The sequence below is a fragment of the Mustela nivalis genome (assembly GCF_964662115.1).
Source record: "Mustela nivalis genome assembly, chromosome: 6".
In the NCBI taxonomy this organism is placed as follows: Eukaryota; Metazoa; Chordata; class Mammalia; order Carnivora; family Mustelidae; genus Mustela; species Mustela nivalis.
Window position 1 is genome coordinate 126,957,717 of NC_139025.1, and position 20,006 is coordinate 126,977,722.

General features: G+C 35.2%; 1 protein-coding gene across 12 annotated transcripts in view; it reads right to left on the reverse strand.

Moving 5' to 3' along the window:
• TJP1 (tight junction protein 1) overlaps positions 1 to 20,006 on the reverse strand; it is a 241,142-nt gene that overhangs the window by 65,397 nt on the left and 155,739 nt on the right. For all 12 annotated transcript variants that reach the window (XM_082736636.1, XM_082736635.1, XM_082736637.1 and 9 more), the window contains one exon: positions 12,717 to 12,773. In XM_082736636.1, coding sequence (XP_082592762.1) covers positions 12,717 to 12,773 — 57 coding nt within the window. The remainder of the gene's footprint in view (positions 1 to 12,716; positions 12,774 to 20,006) is intronic.

Below are 20,006 nucleotides of genomic sequence, written 5' to 3' on the forward strand. Positions count from 1 at the left end.
AACTAATAATTTTTACTGCTTCGAATCATTCAGAAACGAACTTGGAACTGTTCTTTAAACCGTGAGTGTATGGCAGTGACTGTTAGTAAATGTTTGATGCCATTACCTTGATTTGGAGCTATGGCAGCCAGTTTTACCCAACACTACTTCTGGACCTTTACTACAAAAATATCAATATAGTGCAAAAGACAAATAATATTTTCATACTGTTAGGAAAATAATTTGCACTTGAGCCTAAAAAGGTTTCAGAGACATGGTGGGAGTCCTCAGACCATACTTTGAAAACACTGATATTAGGAACTTCTAAAAAATAAGAAAAAGCGGGGGAAAAAAACCCCTACCAAAATAACAATAAAACAATGAAACAGATCATTTGCAGAAGATACACAAGATATTAAAACTCATAATTAGAGAAATGCAAATTAAATTAAAACCACACAGTGAATGATAAAACTTAAAAGTATGACAAGACATTTTATTGGGAGGGCTGTAGAGAAAAAGGTATTCTTACACACTACGGATAGATATGTAAACTTTAATTCTTTAGGAATTTGTTAATACCTAACTAAACTATAAAAGCACTAATCTTTTGACAAAGCAAACCAATTTCTAGGAATTTACCCTAAAGATACATATACATCTCCAACAATATGAAAATACATATAGAGTTATTCCTTGCAAATTGTTAACTGCAAATAGTGGGGGAAAATCTAAATGCCCACAGAATACCTGTAGAGCAGTGGGTAGTAGAGGGTGGGATTATTTTGCTTTTTATCCTCCTCAGAAAAGGCTCAAACTAATCTTTCATTCTACATACTTTAATGTTGTTCATTTACATCTTTCTTGATAATTCTTTTATTTAAAAATGTTAAAATAACACAAAAATATTATAAAGAAATATTGAAAATGTCAGGAACTTTCAGTAAGAAAGACAGAGATGAAGAGTTATTTTCCTTAAGATTTACTTGTGAGTATTCCTCCTCAGCCTTTAAGCTAAGATCAAGTGTAGATTTACTTGTGAGCAAATCTAGGTACAGTTTTTGGCTGCATTGAGCCAGGGTCAAAAACCTAGCCTGGACCACTGCTTCTATGTACCCCTGGCACTTTGTAAGGCATGTAAATCCTGGATCAGTGTTTGCTCCAGTTCATTTAATGACTAGCCAGAAGTCTGTGGTCCCTAAATCTGGCTATGGGAGGAGAATCACTTGGGACAGTTTCAAAAGCTGATGTACAACCCCCCACCTCATACCAATTTAAAAAAAAAAAAAAAAAGGAAGAGGCGAAATGGCAGGCTTTTTTTTTTTTTTTTTAAAGATTTTATTTATTTGACAGAGAGAGAGATCACAAGGAGACAGAGACGCAGGCAGAGAGAGTGGGGGGAAGCAGGCTCCCTGCCAAGCAGAGAGCCCAATGCAGGGCTCGATCCCAGGACCCTGAGATCACTACCCGAGCCGAAGGCAGAGGCCCAACACACTGAGCCACCCAGGCGCCCCAAAAAGTCATTTTTGATAGGACCACAAGACTAATAAATAATACTATAAAAGAAAAAGAAAGTAAAAGGAAAAATCTTTTTAAAAACAAAAAAGAAATGATGCATAAGATTTTTTAAAAAGATGTGAAAGAAAATTTTGGAAGATAGGCAGTAGAGATACAACATATGCATAGGGGGAGTCCCTAAAAAATTAAACCAAAATAAGGGAAAATAATAGTAAAAACTGTAAAAAACGGAACTTTTCTATTATAAAGTTTTTAATTGAAATTACACACTCAAAGGACACACATCAATGTAGATACAAGAGTTATCAGAGAGTATCAATTCAGAGACCAACACCAAGATCTACTCAAATAAAATGACTATATTAAAGGAAAAGGGTTCTTTGGCATCTAGGCCAAAAGATCTCATAACTTACAAAAAAACAAATTTGTATTATCATCACATTTGGATAGCAACATGTTATGCCAAAGATAACATAGTTAAAGTACTCAAAGAAAACAGTGAGCCAAGGATTTTATATCTAGTAGAACAGACCTTCAAGTAAAAAGGCACAGATAAGCTAATAAACATGCAAAACCACAGGGAATATTGTTTTCATGATCCCTTTCTGAAGAATCTAAATGACAATCAAATTCTTCCTAAAGAATCTAAATCTGACAATCAAAATGACAAGAGAAACACAGAGAGGACTAGTAATAAGCATTAAATATATTGTTACTTATAATACTAAGATTAAATTAGGATTAAGGGGAGAAAGAATCAAATTATGTAACAGCTATATGATCCAGGTATACTAAAAAACCATTTTTTTTTAAATGGGGAGAAGAGTAAGAATAGCCTGTATAATTTTAGTCTGTTTACAGTAATTAAAATTGATACTGTCAGAATTACTATTATTCTGGACAATGGTATACTCTGTACTAATGAGGTTGTCTTCCTAAGGCATTTTCAAAAGAAATACAAATTATTCCATTTTATTCTCTCATATCTTTACCACAAGAGAGCTGACTTTTATATATTTACCTGAAAAAATGTCCAAGATAGTGGGTTTTTTTAATGTTTTCTATTATGGTGGGGGGTGATTTAAAGCAGCATAATATGATTTCATTTATTTGTATATGAAGACACATATATAGGTCATAGCTTTTACATGGAAGCGCATCAAAGAACTTTACTTTCACCATGTCTTACCCTTTTGAGACCATAAGCAGCCACAAGTAGCAATAACTTAAATGTTTAGATCTTTGCCTGTAGGAAAATGGAATTTTTAGCCTGGGATCTGTTCAGTTATTTATCCAGTTTTACTGGACACTAGCTATGCCCATTCCTTTACATAACATTATGACAGCTTTTGCTTTGAGTAGTTGCAACAGGGACCCTATTCTGGCCCACAAAGCTGAAGCAATTTACTATCTGACCCTTTACAGAAAAGGTATGCCCACTCCTGCATGTTAAAGTATTTCTTGATTCCTTAAAAGAAAGAAAAAGAAAAAGAAAAGGGAAAAAGTATTTCCTAAAAGGTGATTCAGTTGCAGAAATAGCTAGATAATCTCTTCTCCAATCATTTTTCTCTATTCTTTCCAAAGATGTCCAATTCCCTACTTAGAGATTTCCCTGGTTGCCTTCTTATTTTTTCTCCTGGTTTTCCATGCCACATTTTTACAACCAGCTGACTTTTTTCACCAATTATAGTTTTCATCTTTCTCCATTTAATTCTTCCAATCAACCCTCAACATTCTACAGAACTTATTCTACCTGTTTTTGCAATGGACCCTGGGATCGCTTAATTTTAAAACCAAACAGATCCCCTGCAATCATCCAGTTCAACTTCCTTTTTACAAATGAAGGCAGAGGCCTGGCGTCCTACGTGTCTCTACCACTTTCAAATTATGACTTATGTAGGAATTCTGTGGATTGAGTTCCCTCACTTAAACAAAAGAGATTAAAATTATATTAACTCTGATATACTTTGAGATTCTATGAGGTCCCAAGGGATTTAAAAGGCCTGTTCAAAATTAGTAGTAAACCTAAACTGGATCACAAGTCACAAGACCCCTACAATTTTTCTACATTATCTTGGTAGTTTCCAGAATGTTGCTTAAATTATTGTGCCCCTTAGATTGGTTCCTTTTTATCTCTGTGTCCTTAAACAGTCCCCTGGCTACTGAAATTGTGTGTATGTGTCCCCATTTACTCTTGTACTCTTCCTCTCTTACTGTTCTTATTCCCAATGTGTAGCTTCCATTTCTAACTCCTATTCTATTTCTTTTTTCACAGCTTTTTATAGGACACTTCCAATTGTTCTTCTCCAAAATGGTCACTTTCTACACAAAACTGACCTGACAAACTCTGACTCCTTCCTAACCAAACTTATTACTTTTTATTTTATTTACTGCATGTAAAGAAAGCTTCTGTGATACACTTACATAAGATCTGAATTTCAGAAATTACATTCCATAAACATTGTTTAAATTTAAAATTAACTTGACATATAAATAGAAAAAGCATTATATGTTGAGTCCAACAACTTGGGTTCAAATTACAGTTCTTTTGCAGCATTTCATTAGACCTTTCTGACACTCAGTTTACTCCTTGTGGTTATTAACACCTAATTCACAGAACATTAAATAAAATGAAGAGTTCAAAATATTTATTACTGTACTCTATCAAGATAAACATGGTCTCCAACTTGCTAAAACAAGCCTACCTTAACTTTCATACTTACTTGAGTGTAAATAGTTCACCTTTTATCTATCTTATACCAGTTTGGTGCTACTTAAGAGATACATAGGATTTCTTCCCACTACCACTTCTTGGAACAGGTTAAATGAGATAGAATTCACATAGCATAAAATTCACCCTTTAAAATGTACAAGTCAACATTTTTGTATATTCCAAGAGGTGTATAACCATTATTACAATTTAGTAACATCTTCATCACCCTAAAGAGAAATTCCTTACTTGTAGCCATCATCCCTTAATACCCCCCCTCCAATCCTAAGCAACCACTAGTCTACTCTGTCTATTTACCTGTTCTGACCATTTCATTATAAATGGAATCATACAATATATGGTCCTTTGACTGGCTTCCTTCACTTAGACTAATGTTTTCAACATTCATCCATACTGTAGCACTTCATTTCTTTTTACTACTAAATAATATTCCCTTCTGTGGCCATATTCCACATTTTGCTTATTCATTATTAATCAGGTGGTAGGCAATTAGGTTATTTTTACTTTCTATTATGTGTAATGCTGTCATGAACACTCATGGAAAAAATTATTGTGTGAATAATTTTTTTTTCATTTCTGCTGGATATATACCTAGGAGTGGAATTGTTGGGCCACGTGGAAATTCTATGCTTATCTTTTGAGGAACTCCCTGTTTTCCATCATGGCTACACCATTTTACATTTCCACCAACCAACATCCACATCTTTACTGACACTTGTTACTGTCCTCGTCAGTGAAAACAGCCATTCTAGTGGGTGTAAGACTCAGTATGAAACAAGAGAATATCAATTTTTGAATACTGGATATATATAGAAAATGGTACTCTAAACATATTAAGTTAAATACAATTATAAAATTAACTTCACCTAGGGTGCCTGGGTGGCTCAGTGGGTTAAGCCTCTGCCTTCAGCTCGGGTCATGATCCCAGGATCCTGGGATCGAGCCCCGAGTAGGGCTCTCTGCTCGGTGGGAAACCTGCTTCCTCACCCCACCCCGCCTGCCTCTCTGCCTACTTGTGATCTCTGTCAAATAAAAAATGAAAAATAAAAATCTTTAAAATTAACTTCACCTGTATTTTACATTTTTTAATGTGAAAACTAAAAAATTTTAGATTACACATGTGGTTTGCTTTTGCAGTACTGTTACTGGACAATGCTGTTATTACAGACTTCCTAAGAGCAACTTTGTTGGATAGGTGGGCCCTCTAAACAATTAAGTTTTATTGGATATAACAAAGTACCAAGCACCAAGGGGATGTAAAATTAAGATTCCTACCCTTAAGAAAATTATAATGCAGTAGAAGATGGGGGAAACAAGAACCTGAGGACTATATTCATCTGTCACTGTGGACCAACAGGGAGACCAGAATCCATGAGGCAATCTCGGATATAATTCCAACAACTGCCATAGTGCTTATCAGACAGTGGCGCACCCAAAAATTACTTAGCCTTAAAGATGAAATAGGATTTCAATGGCTTCTAGTATCCTCAGGTGAAAAAAGTTTCTTCTGAGAATGCAAATAGAAGAATGAGGCAATACAGAAGCCTATCATGTATTATTCTTGACAATAAACAGGAGAAAATATTAGCTTTAATCCACAGGCATTTTGTTCTTTTAAAAGAAGTTACTTCCAACTTTTCTTATCACCAACTACCAGACGTCAAAGAATATGATTTGACCTTATTTGGCAATGCTCAGTATCTATAACTCCAGGTTACTGCCAAAAGAATATAGCTTCAAATTATTTCCTTTACTTTTTACTATTGCCAAAAGCTCACTAGCTCACCATCAAGAGAATGACTTTTTCATTCCTCTGTCAATGTTTCTTAAAAATGTGATGCAAGAGGCCATGGCTCTCCATTTCAAGCTGGAACATTTTAAAAAACATGCATTAGGGGTCTCATTCCAAACCAAATGAATCAGAATCTCTTGTTAGTTGGGGGATGACCTTGTTGACTTCTCTTTACAATAAGCCCAGAAAGGCACTGCTCTGTATCAGTGGTCAACAAACCATGGCTTCCAGGCCAAAGAAATAATTACAGATCTACTGGAACACAGCCATATGGGTTTGTTTACCTATTGTCTGTGGCTGCTCTTCTGCAATTCGAACTGAGTTGAGTAGTTGTGACAAATTTATGGTCTGTAAGGTGTAAAATGTTTATTTATCATCCAGCTTCTCCCAGCAAATTTTGCTGATAATGCTCTAGCCTAAATTTTATTCTGGATCAACATGGAATACCTAAAGACTGATGATACATTTGAAAGTACTATTCTGCAGCTTCAGAGAATGAAATCAACTGAATCATGCTTTGGCATAAGTCTCTCAACTTGTACTGACAGGGCTATTTTTAGGAACCTCCAAAAAAAAATTCCTGGGGGGAGAAAAAAAAAGATTCCTGGAGGGATGGTCATTGAGAACTTCTATTCTGTCACAGTCTCTTTGATGAGGCCCAAAGGCAACACAGGTCTATCTATGTTCCCAGCATAACAGTTAACATGCTTAAAAACCAAAGAATTATGAATTCTATATTCATCTCTATGTATCTTCTGATGACATTTTTCTGGGCTGGTACCCTTCTCATGGAAAAAGAAAATTAAAGCACAAGAGGTTAGCTATAGAACAGAACTTATACTAATCTTTTAAAAAGAAAACTCAGACTTGCCTATTAGACCTACCATGAGCTGGTATGAGACTGCAAATACATTTAGGAAACTGGATTGTTTTCTCAATATTCAAGACCTTTTCTGCTTTACCTAAGCTAATGAGATACAGATCTGTAGTAAATGAACTTAGCATTTCCCTGTATTTAAAATCCTAACAGAACCAGGCAAAGCAGTAGAAAGGGGAAACAAACTTAAGCTAATTTAACTCTCTTCTTTTATTTTGCTTATTTAAAAACTAAGAAGATATGAGGAAAAAGAAACATAATGTGATAATGACAAGCTACCTCTACAATCTCAGATAATCTAGCTTCCACCTAAAGAAATTATATAAAGAATAGCAATTTAAACTCAATGTAAGCACAAGAAAAGATTAAAAAGAGCAGAAATCAAGGAAACAGAAAACAAAATAAAGAGTATGAATGAAAACAAAAGTTAGTATTTTGAAAAGATTGTTTAAAAAAAAAAAAAGATCTGGTGGCGCCTGGGTGGCTCAGTGGGTTAAGCCGCTGCCTTCGGCTCAGGTCGTGATCTCAGAGTCCTGGGATGGAGCCCAACATCGGGCTCTCTGCTCAGCGGGGAGCCTGCTTCCTCCTCTCTCTCTGCCTGCCTCTCTGCCTACTTGTGATCTCTCTCTCTCTGTCAAATAGATAAATAAAATCTTTAAAAAAAAATTTTTTTAAAAAAGATCTTATTTAATTTTTTGACAGAGAGATCACAAGTAGGCAAAGCAGCAGGCAGAGAGAGAGACGGGGAAGCAGGCTCCCTGCCGAGCAGAGTATGATGCAGGGCTGGATCCAGGAGCACCCTGAGATCATGACCTGAGCCCAAGGCAGAAGGCTTATTAACTCACTGAGGGACCCAAGCACCTGATCAGTAAGACTGTTAAACCTCTAGCTAGACTGACCAAGAAATAAAAGACAGAAATTACCAATATCAGAAATGGGACATTATTACAGATCCTACAACATTAGAAAAAGGGACTAACCATCTTATGTACATAAATTTGACAACTTAGATGAAAGGAACAAATATTTTGAGACATACAAATTACCAAAGCTACCAAAACCAAACCAAACCCCAAAAAACAAAAAGCAAAAAAAAAAAAAAAAAAAAAAAACCCTCACCAAGAAATATATAAAGTGCATAGTCCTATATAAAATTAAAGAATCTGAATTTATTGTTAAAAGCTTTCCCATTAAAACAGCCCTCTGGGACCAGAAGGTTACACTAGTGAATTCCACCAAACATTTAAGTAAGAAATAACATCAACTGTACAGAAACTCTACCAGACAACACAACAGGAAGATACACTTCCCAACTGCTTTGAGGCTAGTAGCTTTCCTTGATAACAAAATCAAATGAAAATGATACAAGAGAAAAGTCCTAACCCAATTTCTCAGGAACAAAGAAACAAGTATCTTCAGAAATATTAGCAAATTAACCTAGCAATATATAAAATGCACAATGTGTCACAACAAAATAGAATTTATCTTAGGAATGCAAAGCTGTTCAATATTCAAAAATCAAGAAACTACACCAACAAATAAATGTAAAAACTCATATAATAACCTCAAAAACTATTTGCAGGAAAAAAAAAGTATTGGCAAAATTAAACATACATTCATGATTTTTCTTTTAAGTCTCTCAGAGCAAACTAAGTATGAACGGTAACTTCCTCAACACAGTAAATGGCAAAATAGAAATACAAGGGAACTTCCTTAACCTGATAAAGTGATAACAGGCATACTTAATAGCCAAAGACAGAATGCTTTCATCTAAAATTAGGAAAATGGAAGGTTGCTAGGTGGCTCAACAGGTTAAGTGTCCAACTCCTGATTTCAGCTCAAATCATAATCTCAGCGTTGTGAGATCCAGCCCCGAGTGAGGGTCCATGCTGGGTGTGGCGCTTGCTTGGGATTCTCTCTCCCCCTCTGCCTTCTCATGCACTATATCACAAATAAATAAATAAAAATAAAATTAGGAGTAAGGAAAGGATGTCTGCTCACCATCCCTATTTAATAGCATAACTGGTGCAATAAGGCAAGAAAAGGAAATAAACTGTGTATACATCAAAAACAAGAAATAAAACTGCCTCTATTCACAAATATCATGACTACCTACATATAAGTTCATTATTTTAAAATACTGTATTCCTACATATGAATGAGCAATCAAAACCTGAAATTTTAAAAATCACTTAAAATAGTACCAGGAAACATTAAATGTACTTAACTAAAAATCTAGCACAATGTGTGTAAGATCTGCATGTTGAACACTACAAAATGGTAATAAGAAAATAAAAGAATGAACGATACAAGTTCAAGTTTTGAAAGACTCAATACTATTGACAATTCTCCCTGAATCAGTCTGTAGATTAATGCAATACCAACAAAATCACAGATTTTATTAGACAAACTTACTCTAAAATTTATGTAGAAACAAGAGAACTAATAGTTGAAACAATTAAAAAAAAATTTTGGAGGCTCACATTACCTAATTTCTATACCTAAAATAAAGCTATAGTAATAAAGGCAGAAGTAAATGGCAGAAGGGATAGACACACAATCACCAAAACAAACTAGGGGAAGAACTACTTTTTTTTAAAAACAATTTTATTTATTTATTTGACAGAAAGAGAGACAGCAGGAGAGGGAACATAAGCAGGGGAAGCAGGAGAGGGAGAAGCAGGTTTCCTATCCCTGCCAAGCAGGAAGCTCCATGTAGGGCTTGATCCCAGGACCATGAGCTGAGCCAAAGGGAGACACTTAACAACTGAGCCACCCAGGCGCCCCATGGGAAGACCTATTTTTGGTAGAAAATAGTAGAAAGCATTTAATGGAGAAAGAATAATCTTTTCACAAATGGTTGCTCAAAATTTTGTGGACATCCATATTAAAACAAACAAACAAACAAACAACCCCCCCCCCAAAAACCTCTGCCCACATCTCTTAACATATACATAATTTAACTCAAATAAAACATCCAGAAAAAAAAAAAAAAAAAAAAACTGAGACCCTGGGCTTAGCAAAAACATCTCAAAAGCATGACTGATAAAAGGAAAAATAAACAAACTGGACTTTATCAAAATTTGAAACTTATATTCTACAAAAGACACTGTTAAGAGAAGGAAAAAAATCAAGCTGCAGACTGGGGAAAATATTTGCAAAACAATACCTGATAAAGAACTTATCTTTAATATATAATTCTCAAAACACAGTAACAACTACTATGCACCAAGGGACACAATCCAAAGAGAAAAAAGGCAATCCACGAAATGACAAAAATATTTACAAGTCATACATCTGCAAAGGGGTTAATATTCAGAACATATAAGGAATTCCTACAACTCAACAACTAAAAACAACCCAATTAAAAGTGGGCAAAAGATTTAAATATATTATACCAAAGAAGATCTGTGGATGAGAGGCACACAGATAGTGAAAATCATTAGTCTTTAGAGAACTGCAAAGCAAAACCACAATGACACACTACACACCCATTAGAATGGCTAAAATTGGGGGTAAAAAAAAAACCTTGATAATTTCAACTGTGATAAAGATACAAAGCAACAAAACTCTTATATACTGTTAGTGGAGATATAAAATGATATGGACCGTTTGGCAGTTTCCTATAAAGTTAAACATTCACTTACCATAAGACCCAGACCAAGACCATTCCTAAGTATTTACCCAGGAGAAATGAAAAGTATGTTTATACAAAAAACCATACACTAGAACAGAAATATTTATAATCACTATAAACTGCAAACAACCCAAATTATTCTACAGTCATAAGGTGCCATGATACTCAAACAGTAAGAAGAAACTAAAAATAACAACAGAGAAACTATTGATACAAGAAACTTTATGGAGAAATCTCAAATGCATTAGGCCAAGAGTATAAGAAACCAGTCTCAAAGGCTAAGTATTGTGTATACATACATACTGTATGAGTTCACTTACATGGTTGTGTGAGAGGTAAATGCATAGAACAGAAAACACACCAGTGGCTGCCAAGTGCTAGAGTGAGGGAACAAGGTTGACTAAAAATGGATACAAGAGAAAGTATCAGGTGATGGACAGTTCTATACTTTAGTTGGGCTGGTGGTTACATGACTATATGGATCTGTCAAACTCAGAACTGTAAACTAAGGATAAATTTTACTATATGCAAATTATACCGGTAAAAGCAATAAAGGTATTAAGAAAATAAATGTAATGTGGTAAAATACACAATACCAAATTATATTACAACCAATTAAACAATTATAAGATATAAAGTTATTTTACATGTTTAAACTAATTTAAATATTCTACTATCTATTAGCACATTTCAGAGCTGGGCCATATTTTAGCCTTAAAAATTAAAAGTTAGGGTCATTATTACTTAACAGTTTCTTTTAACCACTGAGGGATACATAAAGAAAAAGTCAACTATATCTTATTTGAAATCACTGGGTTTTTTTTTTTTCTTTTCTTTTTTAAAAGACTTTATTTATCTGAGAGAGCGTAAGGCATATAGCATAAGCAGGGGGCGGGGGAGGGGGGTGTGTGTGCCAGGGGTGGAGAGGAAGAGGGAGGAACAGACTCCCCACTGAGCAGGGAACCCCATGCAGGGCTCAACCCCAGGATCCTGGGATCATCACTGTTTTTTAATTATATATATATATATATATATATATATATATATATATATAAAATACCTAATAGATAATTTACCCATTATCTATTATATACAGATTCAAACATTCACAAGATAATCATGAGCGGAGTTCAGGTACATAATTTACCTACATCTTGCCACTTTCCTAGTAATGGACACAGCTGATAGAAACAGTACTGTGAAGTGCTTAAATATTCTCTAATCTCAGGGTGCCTTGGTAGCTCAGTTCATTAAAGCAGCCAACTCCTGATTCAGCTCAGAATCATGGGATGGAGGCCCATGTCAGGCTCTGTGCTGAGCATGGAGCATGCTGAAAAGTCCCTCTCTCCTTTTCCCTCCCCAACTCCCATTCATGCACGAACTCGCATGTGCTCTTCTCTCTCAAAAACAAAAAAACCAAACAAAAAATTTTCTAATCTCCTTCTATTCATTCTTTTTATTTTTCTTCCTTCTATTCATTCTTTAAGGGGAAGAGCAATCAGAAGAGTTAGCTCTCTTCAAAGACGGAAATGGGGAGAGTTAAGTAGGCGGTTACTTCACAGGTGCCATTAGCCCATTTTAAACCTGTGAAAACCCAGGCTTTAGTGGTGGGTTAGATCACTTGCCCATTCCTAAAGGAAAAGAGGAAGGACTAGGATTCAAATTCAGGAGAGTCTCACTTCAGACAGAGCTCTTACTCTTACCTAGCTTACTATGTGCTCTCTGTCCATCTGCAATTGCTTAAGCAACAGCTTGTGTCTACATGTTTCAAATCAAGAATATCTTTTAAGATTTTATTGCTCACACAACCTGGTTTGATTTTAAACCCCAAACCTAAAATACATGCGCATATACTCAGAAAGGTTGAAGCAGTTTACAATTCATAACAACATACAACGTCTTTTATCTGATGGTTCAAATTTTTTAAAGTCACTTAATATCATACTCAGGAATAAAAAAAGCAAACACACAAATAACCACCAAAAGGATATATGAAAAAGTAATCATGCTCACTTTTAACCTTAATAAAGAATTTATTGCAACTCTAAATTTTAGACAAAGGAATATAGAAAACTTTTTCCCCTTTCTTCCAACTTCCTGACATCTGGCTTTCCTCTATTGTTTTCCAAAGCTGCCAGTATCCTGAGTTATACACAGATTATTTACTGCAACAGAAACTTACCCTGTGAAGTGTCACTGTGTGTTGTTCCCATATAGCTGTTTCCTCCATTGCTGTGTTCTGATAAAGGAAAAGAAAAACAAATCATTTATTTTTTAAGAAAATGTCTTTAATAAGGTGACAAAATCCAGCAATCTGCATACTGAAATACCACAATACAACAATACATATATTAATATTGGATATTCTGAAAGTTCAATAATGATGGAAGGTTTTTTGTTTGCTTTTGTTTTTGTTGTAAGAGACAGGAAACTACACAGGAACTTCCTTTGTTTTTAACTTAATTTGGACAGATGCTGCTCTATATTCATTTCATGCCAGCTGAAATCAGTATCCAAGCTAATTCTGTAACTTTATACTTAACATCAGATAGAAAAGAAGTAAAGTTGGAATAGCACTATTTTAAAATATCTGATGACACACAAAACATTTTAAAAAAGCATTCCTTACAGAGCACAAAGGAAGGAAAGTCAAATACCTCTGAACTCAGTAATTATAAATATACATGTTACAGGAAACGAGATAAGACCATTAAATAGGTTTGGACATTGCTTGTTTTAAAATCACACAGTTAAGCACTACTGTTCCACCTAGTTTCAGTTTTGCTACAGAATTACTTTCTCAAGCTTTGCCTATAACCTAAGAAAAAAAGGTTTGTTCTAGTATATGTATCATGTACACACATGCATGCACATACAGGCAAAACAAAAAAAGCAAAACAAATAACTACAAAATACCCCTTGAGTAACCATAAAAATTATAAGAACGCCTGGTGCGACTCAGGAACTACTCAAACCACAATATAGTTCTCAATATAGTTCAGGTTCACCTCCTGTTAAGAACCTCTTTCTTGAGAGGAAATAAGTTACTATCCAAACTATTAGCACTTAAGAATTAAAAAAATTTTTCTTAGAAACTGGGCTAAATGTTCTTAAAGGTTTAAGTAATTGAGTATCATTTCATGGAACTAGGGTACTAAAAATATACTATATTTACAAGCAAGATAGATTAAAAAAAAAAAAAAGGCCTTTCCAGGATTAACAAAAGGCAGGGTGGAAGAGGAAAATGCTGAGCAGGGCATTCTCTAAACATCACAGGTTACCCACTGTTACAAACGCTGATTTCACAAGTGAGATCTGTTTTCTATTACGCTGCTGTCATTAGCATCGTGAGAATATGTCCATCAAGGTGCCATAGACCCATTTCTCCTCTCCCACAGCATCTTTAATCGAAGATTAATGCCACTTTAGAAAATGAACCCCTATAAAGAAAGCCTGCTTCCCTAAATTCAAAAGCAACTAAATTAACTTTGCTGCCAGATGAGTAAGAGAAAGGATCTCTCTGTTCACTCCCATAGGTAAGAACTACCAACCTTACCAGAACTTTGTTTCAATCTTCCAATCAAATGCAGCAAAACCTCCCATTAATGAGACCTCTACTAGAAACAAAGCTGTTCTTTTTTTTTTTTCCTCCACAAAAATTGACCAGGATTTAATGTATTAAAAAAAACTCCTCCATCAATGTGAAGCGATGAAGAGTAATTCTGCTAAACATCGAGAGTACTACTAAAATATACATGATAAAAATATCTGCAATAATTGCCAGTTTGTCCAATCTTAGCCGACTTATTAAAAATGAGAACTGCTTGCATAGCTCTAAGCTCATCTTTTCTTGATCCACTTTAACCAGTGGCATTGCTTCATTGCCTTTTTAATCTCTTCCTTATCAGTGCAAAGGGAAAATGATCAGACAAAAGGTACCTTGAAAGCACCCTCTTTGGTATGAAGCAGTTTATCATCCTCCATATGATTTTAACGACCACAGTTTTCCATTTTGTAAATGAACACTAATCAAATGAGGAAATTAATTCAATGTTAAGGAGGGAAAAGCAAGTTATGAAAGGCTGATACACTGTTAACCCTATTTACGTTTAAACATGAGTAGTAAAAGGAAGGCTGCAAAAACACAAAATGTTAAAAATGATCATCTTCAAAGGGAAGGAATTATGAGTAACATTTTTTCATCACGTATTTTATGTTTTTGCTTTCCTCTCTTCACTCCTTATCAGAATATTTTATTTTAAACCACATTCACCAAATCCCCTTTGAAACTTCAAATATCTATTATTAACTGTTTCAGGAAACCAAATAGTATTTAAGATTTTTTTTTTATTGCTAATTATACGAAGTATTTATTCTACTGCTGGTAAGGGATCTAATACATTAAGGTCTTAATGTATAAGCTTCAAGAGAAGTGCAGTAAGAGAAATTTATTGTTTGGGTAAGGGAAAAACAAAAAATACTAAAACAATTTTCTCAGCATTCCAACCAAAACAGATATACGTCTCTTCTCTCTTCGATGAAGGAATTAGGAAAGTACACATCTCGGGGCGCCTGGGTGGCTCAGTGGTTTGGGCTGCTGCCTTTGGCTCGGGTCATGATCTCAGGGTCCTGGGATCGAGCCCCGCATCGGGCTCCCTGCTCCGCAGGAAGCCTGCTTCCCTCTCTCTCTCTCTCTGCCTGCCTCTCTGCCTACTTGTGATCTCCGTCTTTCAAATAAATAAATAAAATTAAAAAAAAAAAAAAAGAAAGTACACATCTCAACTATCTCAAAGGCTTCCCAAGAAAGGGTAATGTAATAGCTCATAGCTCACTTCTCTTTTAAAGCCAAACACAGCCTTATTAGCTTAATTTATCACAAGGGAAACTTATGTCATACAGGAAGGCAACAGAAAATGAAATATTAAAAAAGGAATTAGTTAGGCTCTTGACCAGCACATTAATCCAATTGAATCCATAATATCCTTGCCAATCCTATCACTTAAACCACAAAACAACAACAACAACAAAATGTCATCCCAGTTTAAATCATGAAAAAGGTCCTCCTTCTCTAGCCTTTGGTTTCCTTCAGTGGCAGAAGCAGCAAAATTCTATCCATAGCTGTTTGTATAACTATGCAGACCTTATGAGGAGTTCTGAATGAACAGAGAAGTGAACAGATGAACAGATTTGTGATAATGCAAATACAGTAAAATATAATGGTAGACTCTTACTTGTCAATATTCAAGTATCCACTGTAAAATTCTTTCAACTCTGCTTTGTTCGAAAATGATCATCTCTCTCTCAAGTAAATAAAATCTTAAAAAAAAAGAAAATGACCATGATAAAATGGGGGGGGGGGGGGGTTACAATAAATCACTCAGAAACTGAAGACTAAAACTGATATAAAATAAAAGTTTTTATACTAATAAATCAAACACTATTTTCATAAGCACTGCAGAAAGAACAAATGTTCATTAATGACTGAGAACTTTGATACATCAGAAAAGGGGGAACAGAGGATCTCCTTTTGCAAGAATACCTATGAATACCTTACATTTTCACTGTGATCCCTTTTGTACATTTATCAAGTTCATCTATCACTTATTCAAATAAATGATTGTTAAAACTCAACATCCTTATTTTAAACTTGCTTCTCATTTCTTATTAAAAAGAAAAACAGTGAATAACTGCATAACTTGGACAAGGATCTGGTAAATCTATAGTCTCATTCCCCCAGAAAAAGTGTTACTCTTTTAAGCACGATTCCAGCACTATTATTCCCTAGTAACCTGGAACAATGCTGTTGAAAACAGAAAATGAAATAAACCAGAGATACTGAGATCAGAGTCCAAATCTTTCATAGACAGGTGACCTTCATTGTCCTTACCTGTAAAATTAAAGAACTGGATGAAATTATCTCAAGCAAAAGGTCCTTTCTGGCTCCAAAATTCTATTAGAATGTAATTCTAGTTACAGTCCAATTATAATTCCAATTTCAAACAAGCTGCATATTCAATAATTAGTAAGGTATTACAGGCATCAAGAGTGATTGCAATTCATGACTATTGGATTCCGAGTTCTACGTACATTTCTAAGTCAGCATCAACTGACTAGAATCACAATTTCTGAAGAAGCAAAAAGCTGCATTTCAGAATCTGCCAAGAGTTTGTTTGGTTTCTTTGTTCTAAGCTCCAGCTGGCAAAGACACTACTCAGATCACCAACTCTGAAGGGATTCCTGCCAAAACTTCAGATCCCAATTCTAGGCAGTTCTACTGTCCTTTAGGGCTGATTACAGATCAAATGCGGAAAAGGCAGGACACAAGAACTGACAAAACAAGATGAACCTGTAACTGAAATAAAACCAAATCCAAAATAGAATAAAATAAGGCATAAATAAAATGAAGGAAAATCTTAGCTCCTAAACATTATCTAGATATAGACCAAGATTCATAGTTAAATTTTACCATCTTACAGATGTTATTTTAAAAGCAACGCATTTATTTATTCACTCATTCATTCCACAAACATTTACCAGATATGCTAAGCATTGTGGAGGCCAAAAATAGATACCTCTTTCTCCATAAATGGCTCAAGGAGAAAGTTTATAACATTACATAAATGGTGTAGAAGAAAATGATTCTGCCTGCTGAAGATCAGAGACAGAGTCCCAGAGAAAGCAATATTCAAGTTCAAGCTTGGAGGATGACCAGTTAAAAGAACTGGAGAGAGATGTTTCAATGGAAACATCACATCAGCAAGGTTGTTGATGCTGCACATAAAGCTGCCTTTGAGATGGCTGAGTTGTACAATTTGTGGAAGAGGAAAGGGTAAAAAGAGAAGCTGCAAAACTGCCATTCCAACAGGCCTTGTAATATAATGTTAAGGACTTGAAACTCAATGGGAAAACACGAAGGAATTTCAGGCAATCACATGACATAGCCCGACCTCATTCTGAAGGCTGTTCTGCAAAAGATGGATCTAAGGCAGACCTGTCAGAAAATTTAAGTGGGAAGAGGGTAAGTTAAAGATGGCAAGAGGTTTCTGAATGGGGACGCTGAGTAAAAAGCAGGAAGAGAAGATTAAAATTCAGTTTTAGACATCCTCAATTGAAGGTGCCTATGGAACCATACAAGGAGAGACATACACAGTAGAGGGCTGGATATACAGGGCTGAAGATCAAGACTGAGATCTGGAGTAGATAAGGATCTAGAAGTAATCAACAAAGTAGTTTTTTTTTTTTTTAAAGATTTTATTTATTTATCAGAGCTGAGCAAGGAGCCCGATGTGGGACTCGATCCCAGGACGCTGGGATCATGACCTGAGCCGAAGGCAGCTGCTTAACCAACTGAGCCACCCAGGCGTCCCAACAAAGTAGTTTTGAACCCTCTCGAAAAGATCCAATTACCCAAAGGCTAAGATGACCCTGTGGATTACAAATATTTTAGGGGGAAAAAGGAAAAAAGGAAGAACCAAAGGAACCCGAAAAGGAAACCAGTGAGGATACAAGAAAATCAATGAGCCTAATCAAAAATAAAGTATAAAAATGGAAGACATCACAAAAGAATAAAATTTCCAGGGGCACCTGGGTGGCTCAGTCCTTAAGTGTCTGCCTCTGGATCCCAGCATCATGAGATCAAGCCCTACATCCAGCTCCCTATTCAGCGGGGAGCCTGCTTCTCCCTCCCAAGCTCCCCCATGCTTGTGTTCCCTTCTCTTGCTCTCTCTCAAATAAATAAAAACTTAAAAAAAAAAAAAAAAGGAACAAAATTTCCACATATTTTATAAATTGTTGGACCCTTAAATATTAAATATATATATACTTATATGTATATATATAAATATATACCTAGATTCGTTTACTTAGTACTATCTCTTAAATGAGGCAGCATGCCGAACACTCTTCATAGCTTGTTGTCCTCCACTAGGAAAATCAAATGGTGCTCTCTCTCTGGGGTTCTTGTGTGAGCAGAACTACTACACTGAATTATTTCTGAATTCTTCTGCTTTCTGGAGTGCTTTTGTTTTGTTTTGAGCGCTTTTCCACGCAAAATAAAATGCAATATTATCTACTGAGATCAGGTTGATCCAGAAACTTAAAAGTACAACCCAAGTTTTAGTGAATAAAAACAGATGACCCCTGCCCTTCTTGACCTTTCAAGTATTCAGTTTCAATTGTGATCACTGCTGTACAAATCAAGTACAAAGAAAAAGACTAGAGCACGCGTTAAAAGGTAGGGCAAATACATATTTAGATTGACCTGAAGGGCTGCCATCAAAATGGAGATGTCCAAGAGCTAATAAAAAAGATAAATCTAAAGTCAAATGAAGAGAGGCCTTCGGAAACACTCAGGGATTCAACAAACTTCTCAAATACAAGTTAAGAACTCATTAAGCTTAAGAATTCAAATAATGATCAAAATAAGAGTGTAGCAACTGCAGGATGAGTGTAGCAACTGCAGGATGACAGTCTCAACACAAGGTAAGTAAATTTAGTATCTAACACCTCACTACAGTCAACATCAGTTAAATTTTCAACTACTTTATTCTGTCCACTCCTTGGTTGGCAATTTAGGAGACAAATGATGATAAATATGATTAGATAACATTAAAACACAAATTTATAAATAAATCACTCTATTTGCCACTGCCCTTGGGTCAATGTCTTTGAAAGGATATCAGCTTAACTAAATTACCATTATACGTACATTAAACATTGAGAAATTCTTATCAGGGACAGTTATAGACACTATAGAAAACTCTGAGTGCTTTCCAGTTTTCAAAAGTAAACTACAATTAGGTTGAATCTTTCTTTTCTTTCTTTCTTCTCTCTTTTCCTTTTTTAGGTTGACATTTTGTAATGGCTTGAAGATGGATAAAAGACTTTTCAAATTCCAGATAGAAAAGGAAAAGGGGTTGGGGGTGGCAGGGATGACTCTGTGTATCTTTTTATGTAGCTCCAGCTCTCAGAACCACAATATTGTTTCACCAGATACATACAAACAAACAAAAAAAACAAACAAATACAAACATTAAAATAAAAGTATGGGGGTGGGGAGAGTACTCAAAATCTCAAAATGGAATACAAACAGTAACAAAGAACCTAACTCTATTACAAATGTATAAGGTAACCAGATGAAGGTGGCAGGTAAAAAGAGAACTGTCACCAAAAAAAAAAAAAAAAAAAAAAAGTAACGAACTAGGGAAAACAGTATTCTGACTGAATGATGGAAGGTCAAAGACAAGAAGAACACAAAGAAATTCTGTAGCTGAGTTAGGAAGTCTTTCTCTCCTGGAAGTATGGGTATAAGTTTGAAACTATTTTGTATATATATTAGAAGTGAACCAAATAGTAAAAACTCTATAAATAATGAGCGCTGGGTTTCTACTGCTGAGAGAAAAAATTACAAGAAAAGGAGGAAGGCTAAAATGAAATCCATGAGACTGGAATCTGAGGTATTAGCATAAACCCA